The sequence below is a fragment of the Chenopodium quinoa genome, unplaced genomic scaffold (genome assembly GCF_001683475.1).
Source record: "Chenopodium quinoa cultivar QQ74 unplaced genomic scaffold, ASM168347v1, whole genome shotgun sequence".
In the NCBI taxonomy this organism is placed as follows: Eukaryota; Viridiplantae; Streptophyta; class Magnoliopsida; order Caryophyllales; family Amaranthaceae; genus Chenopodium; species Chenopodium quinoa.
In genome coordinates, this window is record NW_018743212.1 from 4737166 (window position 1) to 4746873 (window position 9708).

General features: G+C 40.1%; 1 protein-coding gene and 1 pseudogene across 1 annotated transcript; one reads left to right on the top strand and one right to left on the bottom strand.

Annotated features, from left to right (window-relative positions):
* Positions 1–778: 778 nt before the first annotated feature.
* LOC110734160 lies at positions 779–2323 on the top strand. The gene is made up of 3 exons (XM_021914205.1): positions 779–1080; positions 1265–1409; positions 1544–2323. The coding sequence occupies exons 1-3, from the start codon at positions 779–781 to the stop codon at positions 2321–2323; spliced, it is 1227 nt and encodes a 408-aa protein (XP_021769897.1).
* Positions 2324–6256: 3933 nt separating this feature from the next.
* LOC110734500 lies at positions 6257–9107 on the bottom strand (annotated as a pseudogene).
* Between the last annotated feature and the right edge of the window lie 601 nt (positions 9108–9708).

Genomic DNA, 9708 nt, shown 5'->3' on the forward strand with positions numbered 1-9708 from the left:
TCACCAAGTTCCTCACGCCTTTGGTTGCCGACGCCGATGTCAAAGTAGTGGGTTTTGTTGTTGTTTGTTGATTTAGTGGTAAGTTAATTGTGCCCTAATTTTTTTTTATTCAATTGCCGAATTAGTCGGTTTGTTTGTTGTTGTTTGGTGAATTTGCTGTTGTTTGCTGAGTTTTTGTTTGAGCGATTTGTGAAATTGCTGAATTTTACTGTACAATTAATTTACTGTATTTGTGAAATTTTGTCGACTTGTAAAATTGCTGAATTTTACTGTATTTGTGAAATTTTATTAGATAACCTTTAATTTATTACTGAGTTTGCTGATTTTGTCGACTTGTGAAACCAAATTGCCTCCATCTTTACCTCAGATGCAGAGGTTCGCTTTACATCACTAGCAAAAAGTTCTTGTTTTAGCCAATTTGAGGTTCAAATCACACATAGCATATTATCTAGCTTAAAGAATATACTCTAGAATCTTCATTTTCCATTCATTGCATTACAGAAAGTCATACAAAAAGTTCAGCAGCATAGTTTCTAATAAGCATGTTAGGTTTTTGTCCTTGTGGTCCTATGTGTTGTGTACATGTCTTTTGTATACTATATACTCACGTCGTGGTTGTTAAGGGTTTAAGTATGTTTTAGAGTTTAGACTCTGTTAATTGTATGTGAATGTCATCATATATTTTGCTTAATTATAGCATAGTATATTCATGCTCGTCTAAATAAATGAAAGCAAAACTAATATCTTTGATTAATCATGGTGTTTTCTAGAATGAAATATGGAGGTACCAAACTACCCTCTATATTGCTATTGGGGTGGGGAAATTATCCACAAAGATAGTGATGTAACGTATAGAGGTGGAACTCAAATATTTGTTTTTGTAAATCCTGGGATGACATATTCACACGTTCGGAACAAGCTATATGAAGAATTGAGTATTGATCCTAGATTTGTGGAGTTGAAGGTGGTTATGCGGTATCCTATGGCTGGGGCATATGTCGCAGTTCCGTTGAATGACGACAATGCTCTTAGGGCTATGTGGATTTCTGTGACTCAGAGTTCTTCTATTGCAATGCAATTGTACATTGAACAGGTTCGAAATGAGCCAGTTGTGCAAACTAATACTAGTTCCTTCCCGGGGATGGATTTTTTTTTGTAGTATGGAGCAACCATTTCCCCTTACTAATCAAAGTGTGGGCGTAGGCTCATTCACAAGAATGCCTGTTGATCCTCAATATGTCAATGAACATCTTTCACAAATTAGGTCTCCGACCTCATCGCCTAATGTTGGAACCTCAACAAGCACACAACCACAAGCCATTCTCGATTCTCTTGACCCAAACAATGTTGATGTTTTTGGGGATGTCGAGATGAATGATACTGATGAAGATGATGATGATGATGAAGATGTAATTGAATCTCGTGATAAGGAAATTAAAGAAAGTGCTCCCACTACAGACTTCAATGAAGTGCCGCTAGTTGATCCACGTTTGAATAACTCATGGATGACTTGGTTAGGAAATGAGACATATAACAATGGCAGGAATTTGAGGTTGGACAGCAATTTGACTCATTGCAACAATTGAAAGATGCTGTGAAGTTTTACTCCATAGCTAGAAATAAAACAATTCGAGTTGTGGAGGCAGAGCTAGAGAAATATGTTGTTGAGTGCAAGAGAAAAGAACAATGTAGTTGTTCGTGGAGGCTTAAAGGAGTGAAAGATCCAACACTTTCTACTTTTAAAATTGTTCGGTACAACGGCCCTCATGCAAGTTACTGTGTTGGTGACATCGACTCGGTGGATCATAAGCTACTCACTTCCGAGTTTGTTTGCAATGCTCTTTTAGATGTCCTTCGCGTTGACCCTTCATTGAAAATCAAGACAATGATGCAACTTGTGAAAGAGAAGTTTGAGTTCTCAATAACCCACAAGAGAGCATGGCTAGCGAAACAAAAGGCAATAAAACTCATTTATGGGGATTGGGAGGGTTCATTTCAACAGTTACCTAAGTACATGCAAGCTCTCAGGGAATCAAATGCTAGAACTGTTGTTGAGTGGAGGCTGTTGGAGAGTACGGTTCCTGGAACTTATGTTTTCCAACGAGTTTTTGGGCATTCAAGCCATGTGTTGATGGATTCCGTCATTGTAGACCCCTTATCACCATTGATGGAACTCATTTATATGGAAAATACAAAGGAACTCTACTTATTGCTATGGGAACCGATGCTAATTTTCAACTTTTCCCCCTCGCATTTGCGGTTGTTGAAGGAGAAAACAATGATAGTTGGTCTTGGTTCATGGCTTGTATTAGAGCTCGAGTAACAGATAGAATAGGGCTATGTGTGATATCTGATAGATATGCTGGCATTTTAGCAGCAATGGATGAGGTTGGAAGTGGTTGGGAGGAGCCTAATGCCTACCACAAGTATTGCACACGTCACTTGGCTTCTAATGTGAACTTAAAATTTAAAAGTGTCGTCTTAAAGAACCTTTTTAGCAAAGCAGCTACTGCAAGGCAGAAGAAGAAGTTTGATTACTACATCAACAAAATCGGTGACTTGAATGTAGAGGCTCGTCGGTACTTGATGGAAATTCCATACAATAAGTGGTCCATCCACCATGATGGTGGTTTGAGGTTTGGTGTGAAGACTACAAACATGTCGGAAGTTTTCAATGGAGTCTTAAAAAAGGCATGTTGTCTCCCGATAACTGCCTTAGTGCAAATGACCTTTTTCCGAGTTAACTCCTATTTTGTAACTAGACGAAGTTGAAGTAAAAGAAGACTTAAAGAGGGCCATGAGTTATCAAAAAAGGCTATAAAGACAATAGAGGCCAACATAGAGAAAGCCATGCACCATGAGGTTGTTGCTTTTGACTATGATGCCATAGGGTTGTATCAGGTTAGGACAGGTCGTGGAAGGAGAAAAGCTAGTAAAGGTGGTAACTCCCACACTGTGAATTTGATGACAAAGACATGTACTTGTGAGAAGTTGAAAATATACAAGTTTCCATGCTCTCATGTCCTAGCAGTTTGTCGGCATTAAAGCCTATCACACTCAAACTTTGTAGATTTTTTTTTAAGACCGCCGAATATGGACTTTCATACTCGAAGCGTTTCACACCAGTTCTCGATCCTTGCCATTGGTCCACTTACAATGGGCCTAATATTGTAGCCAACCCGGATCTGAAAAGAGGCCTAGGCCGACTGTCTACTAGAATCCGGAATGAAATGGATGAGCGTCCCTATCGTGTCAAGAAGGCATGCAGTGTTTGTCGGCGACCTGGGTATAACAAGAGTACATGTCCTACAATTAGTGGTGGTGTTGGATCATCTGGGTAATGACCATTAGATATTGCTAAAATGACTAATTATTAATTCTTATTTATTTTTATTTTTTCTTTACGCATGCTTAAAATTAATTCAATTTTCTCTTATCACGTAGGTCCCATGGATCCGGTGATTCGACCAAGCCCAATTAATTCATCTGTTCTACGGTTACAAACTTCCCATAGGAGTCATGATGTTTGGAGTGGCATAGTTGATAGAGTTTTGTCAGTTAGGGAGCATGTGGTCAGCTTGGGACGTGAGGGGAGGGTAGAGGGTGAAGTACTAGACTATGCGTGTTGGGTTTTACGGTGTGCATAGCATAGCGGGTAGAGGGTGTTTGCTTGACCGTTCTCTTCTCACTGCGTTGGTTGAGAGGTGGAGGCAGAAGACACATACTTTCCATCTTGTGGTGGGAGAGGCCACCATTACTTTACAGGATGTTGTCGTTCTATTAGGTTTGAGAGTTCACGGCCCACCTATCATTGGTCCTCCGCTTGAGGGGTGGCCTAACCTTGTTGAGGATTTTCTTGGAGTTCGACCTACCGTTGATGATAGGGGCAAGCCTTTTTTAGAGGGATCTTCTTTGAAGTTGATGTGGCTCAGACGACACTTCTCACAGATTCCAGAGGGAGCTGATGACGTTATCGTTCAGCGACATAGTCGCGCTTACATTCTTACTCTCATGGGATATATTCTCTTCGCTGAGAGTGGTGATGCTGTGTCACTCTACTACTTCTCGTTACTTAGAAACTGGGAGACAGCTTCGACCTATAGTTGGGGGAGTGCGACTCTTGGTTTTTTGTACCATCAGCTATGTCAAGCATGTCAGAGAGGAGCGTGTAAGATTGGATGCTCACTCATCCTACTGCAGTTGTGGTCGTGGGAGCACATTAGTATTGGTCGACCCTATGTAAGGAAGCCTTGAGATCCGCCGCAGGAGGACCTTCAGGAGGAGGATGACATTTTGGGGACTCAATATGAGCGAGGTGTTGACTCTTTGGCGTGCAGGTAAACTATTGCTTAAAGTTTTAGTTCTTACATTACTGTCCCTCGAGAATTAAGAATTATTATTAACTAATTTTTACAGTTGGCTACGTGTCCATCTTTCGTGTGCGCATACTGTTTCTGGACTCTCATAGTAGTGAGATACGTTTGACCATCAGCGTGAGGACCAGGTATAATCGGTGTTTTTTTTGGAGATGCATTTGTATTCGTTCATTATAATAGTTATATTAAATTAAACAAATAACATACCTGTTTTGGGAATTAGATGATTTGGCAGCCATATACTGAGGCGGTGATGGAGCGACTTCCAGAGATTTGTCGCTCTGACATTCACATTTAGCGTACACGAGCCCCTCTGATTTTCTTTGACGTCGTTGAGTTCCACCTCCCAGATCGAGTCATGCGTCAGTTCGGGTTAGAGCAGTCGATCCTACAGGTAGTTGACACGGGCGTTGCTCTACACAAGAAGGATCGAAGGGGACAACGTAATTGGGAGATTCGACATTCAGAGCATGTACATGAGTGGAGTCGGCGAGAGGCATTAGTAATCCAGGGTAACCCGTTCACTGGGACTTCTTCACTAGTCATGATAGAGTACATGGCTTGGTACCATCGCATCACGAGGTTGATCATTACTACACCTTCGCAGCAACGCCCCCCGAGTCATTACCAGCCATCTAGCTCTGGCCTAGTACTTGTATGAACTTCATTTCATTTCAATTATAATGTAGTTGTTTCGTTTTTGAATTCATTGTACTAACATTAAAACTACACTTCAATGTAGGCACATGCAGTTGCTGATTTGCATGCGAAGCTATTGGGAGCTAGTGAGACCATCTCTGATTTGCCATCGGACAAGGCTCTACCATTTGCCATACAGACGATACAGAGTCTTACATCATTTTGTGGGCAGACCTTGTCTAAGGTGGGGCATTCGCACCTTATTGAGCAGCCTCGAGTGTCCACTTCGCTATCTTCTTCTGCTCCTATTGTGCGCACTCGCCCGATCAGACCACCACCTCATCATGGTGGTCATTCATCACGTGCCTTTCGTCCCCCGACTCCCGTTCGCTCTCCATTACATGGTTCCACTCGCTCTCCCTTGCATGCTCCTTCCCCCTCTCCCTTACATGCTCCTTCTCCCTCTCTTACAGTTCGACATCCAGCTATTACTTTTGCTCCAGTAGTTCCACCTCCCTCACCCCCTCCTCTTCCTCCACAACATACTATCGTCACATTTCCACCACTAGTGCAACGCCAGTATCATAGAGTTCGACGGCGTGGCAATAGTGAGCCTTGGCTTGGAGTTGGAGTTGGCCTGTATGACATTCCAGAGGAGGGGACAGCTACATCACCTTCATCATCACTTCATGGGAAGAAGCAATGTACGAGCTAGGTGTATATTTTGGTACCATTATCATATGTTTATTTTGCAAATGATTAGTATTAGACTTTGTTTATATTTTTATTATTTGATTAGTATTAGACTTTATATATTTTGGTATCATTTAAGTTCATAAACTTGTTATTTGTGGTGGTTGTGTTGAAGATATGGTATATGGACTTTGCTGGCTGAAAATAGTAGGTTTAAGGTTTTACTGGTACACTTGCAGGTTTTGGCTGATTTACTTGTATATTATAAAAAAAATAAAAATAAAAAAAAAAATTTACAACAATAACCGCTACTTCAAGTGGCGGTTTATATAATAGAAACCGCTACTTGAAGTAGCGGTTTATATAAAGTAGCGGTTTGTTGCTGGATCGATAAAAAAAAAACCGGTTTTTTTCCCTACGCTGACATGGACAGTACGGTGTAAATTAAAAAAAGTTTAGTTGTAATTTGGAAATTAGAGAATTTCCCAACATTATTTAGGGAAAGCGCTCAGAAATACTAGTCTAAAGTGCAATAAAAAGGACTGCAGTAACCAAAGTGGGTCACCATAAATGGACCTTATAATAAAAAATGCATTATACACAGTAAATGTTACAAGCTTCAAAGATTAAATAAGATCAATTTTGGAGCTGGTATGTTGGCCTAATGGTAACATCAGTTACACTGCCTTGCATGTTGAAAAGTCAAAGAATCAATGGCAAGAGAATTCTCCAAACAAGTTGTATAACTCAAGTTCAGATCACTAGATTTAATTATTGAAATAAGAAGTCCATTACATACTAGTTTAACACAACAAAGACCATACAATTACAAGTGACTACTTATATGTCAACTGTATTGTTGATTTCGAAACGCAACTGTGAGTTCATTGAAATGCGATTGTGGTTTCAAATCATTCAATGATGCGAACCCATCTTTCTCTTCATCTAGTTCAGCCTTCTTCTCCTTGGAGCACGAGAATCCCCACTATCCATATCTGAGGTTCTAGAAGGGTCATGCCTCCGTCTTGAAGTTGATGTAGAGAGGGACACCAAGGAATCTATCTCAACAGCTGTATCCATTGTTTGGCTCTCTCCATGAATTGCAGCAGCTATGCTTGAGAAAGAGTCGTGATCATCTACTGGTGGTGGCTGCAGATCTTGGCTCCTTCTTGGTGGAGATCGATGTAGATATGCATCAACGTACCTATCTGCAGCAGCAGCGGCGGCAGCAGGTGAGAGAGCAGCACCACTTCTATGCAACTGTCCTCTTCGATAGGTTAAAGGTGGAAGCCTGCGAGGGAGGATCTCAGGTCTGTCCTGCGTCAAGTCAACCACTTCATCAGGAGCTATGGGAGGATTTTGCTCCCTACGCAATGCACGGCTAGTCATAAACCTATTCAGGATAGAAGCCCTTGTAGGCATTTCTGCATCACCGTCAGCATTTGGGAGCTGAAAATAATCCCTGGTTAATTCAAAACGAGCTCCAAGACGCCGAATCATCTCCTCCATTGGGAAAGATGAGGCTGTTCTTTGAATAGTTTGCCTCAAGCTCTCAACTCGTCGTGCTGAGGGCCTCCCCGGGATTTTAATACCTAAATCATCCTCTGGCTCATGAATGTGGTTTCCACGTCCATAAATTGGAGTAACATTCTTAACTGAGACTTCTCCTTTACAGACAGGGCATTCCTTGGCATCTGAATGAATTTGCAACCACCGATAGATACAGGGCCAACAAAACAAATGGCCACAACAAGTAACAACCGGTTCTTTGGCCAAATCAAAACATATATTACAATCGAAAAAACTGCCCTCCTCTGAGTTAGGCTTTTCAACATCTTCCTTCTCAGCAACCGAATCGTTCTCTACAGGAATTACATTGTTCTCACAAGTCTTGACCACTTCATGGCTTCTTAGCTCAGCAGTAACACTCCCTTCACCAGCTAGTATCGTCCCACCATTATCCTCTCCATCAACACCTGAGCCAACACCAGGATCACCACCATTAACATCCGGCTCGACCATCAATCGCAGAGAATGCGGCCCCAACGGTAGCTGGCCTTGCCTCCAACGCCACCGATGCCTACTTCTCTGCCTAAGAGCCTCCCTAACATAAGGTGATTCCCACCCAACAACGTTCACCGATTCGCCTGATGACGGCCCCGTTCCCGGCCTATCACGGGTGAAGGGGGAGACCCAGGCCCTAAATTTAAGTCCAAATTCATCAAATCTTCCGTTCGATCAGCCATCACTTCTCAAACAAACACCGATTGGGAAAAATTATAAACCCTACTCTAACTCCCTAATTGTACCCAAAATTCAATCAAAAATCTCAATTTCAACAACATAGCATCTCATATCTCCTACCAATTCAGGTGATAACCACAATTCGATACAAACCCTAATTTTTTCCCATCAATCAAGAATGACCCATAAAGACCAAATTACGACCAATCAAGAAAACCCCAGATAGATAAACACAATTAAAACAACTAAACATAAAAAATAAAAAAAATAAAAAAAATCCCAATTAATTGAGTTTCAAAACAACAAAACTCAAGAAAAAAATTCGACAACCAATTATAATCCCACAACCTAATTCAACAAATTAAAAGTGAAATTCTTTTCACGAAATCTTGAAAGAAGAGATATAACGAAACCTGAAAAGTAACGAATTGATTTTACCAGAGCTTGGTAAGAGAAAAAGATTGAATTTTTTGCATTAATTTGAAGGGAGCAGAAAGTTGGAGTTAATTTGAAGTGAGGAAATCCAGAAATTGCAGCATCAAATTCTCTCTCTTTTGACTTCAAATGGGCGATCGAGAGGAGCCAAGAAGAGCCATGGGAGAAGTAATTGAACACCCTTTTGGAGCAGAAAGAGAAGAGAGAGAAGGGAGGAGAGAGAAATAGGAGAGGAAAGTCAGCAAAAAATTGGGGGAGTGTAAGTTGACAGATTTTTCTGAAGTGAAAGGAAAGAGGTCGGTGTTCTTCCTTTCTTGGCCTTTGACCAAAAAAAGCCCATTCAATTCATGGATTGGCCTCTTGCATTGGTTTCAAGGTGAGACAAACTCACAAATTTGTGTATGGCTGCAATTCCTGTATAGCTTACTTGAATTAAAAGGTTAATTCGGGTCATCGGTTAGGTCTGAGTTGGAGCCATTTCAAATTTAAATCTTGCTAAATTACTGTGTTCGTGTAGGTTAAATCCTAGATTGAGTCACTTTGAGCTAAGTTGGATTGTTTCAGGTGGGTCGGGTTGGATCGAGCCTGTATTTGACACCTTCATCCATTAAGACATACAATGATGTATATGAGATTTGTCGATTCACGGATAATAAATAAATTGGCGAAAGTTGTATACTCCCTCCGTTTCGTATTAGTCGCAACAATAGGTTTACAAAGTTTAAGAAAATTTATAGGGTGGGGCCTAAAAGAAGATTTTTTTTTAAAAAAAATATAAAGTATTGTTGATATGAGAGAGAAATAAAGAAAATAAAAAAAGTTTCAAAAAAATAGTATAAGTAGGGTTGATAGGAAAAGAAATAATAAAATATTTGTGAAAGTGGGGTTAGTGGAAGAGAGAAATTATAAAATAATTGTGGGTCTTTTCCAAATACAGAAGTGTTGTAATTAATATGAAATGCGTGTAAAAAGAAAGTGTTGCTATTAATACAAAACGGAGAAAGTATTATAATACTCCTAACAGTTTTGAAACCGAATTATCAACACACAACATACCACAATAATTAATTGATACATCTTAAACCCATGGTAAGAAGTGGAAAAGATAAACAAATGAAGGTAGGGGATGAGATAATAAGAGATGAATAATGGAGGGGGGAGAATTTTGCTTGGTAGTCAAAGCGATTTTTTACGGGACAAAAAACAATAAAATTCGTTTATTTTTTTTCCAGCCTAATTCAAAACAAATGTTATTAAATAAAAAAAATATTTGCCAAGATGAATTACAAAATTAAAAACATAAATTAATGACATCATATTT

Excerpts from the sequence above, each read along its gene's own strand:
- LOC110734160 (XM_021914205.1), top strand. The coding sequence starts at position 779 with ATGGAGGTACCAAACTACCCTCTATATTGCTATTGGGGTGGGGAAATT. Across the intron at positions 1,081-1,264 it reads TCTTCTATTGCAATGCAATT|GTCTCCGACCTCATCGCCTA; the intron begins GTACATTGAACA and ends TTCACAAATTAG. Across the intron at positions 1,410-1,543 it reads ATGATGATGATGATGAAGAT|GAATTTGAGGTTGGACAGCA; the intron begins GTAATTGAATCT and ends TAACAATGGCAG.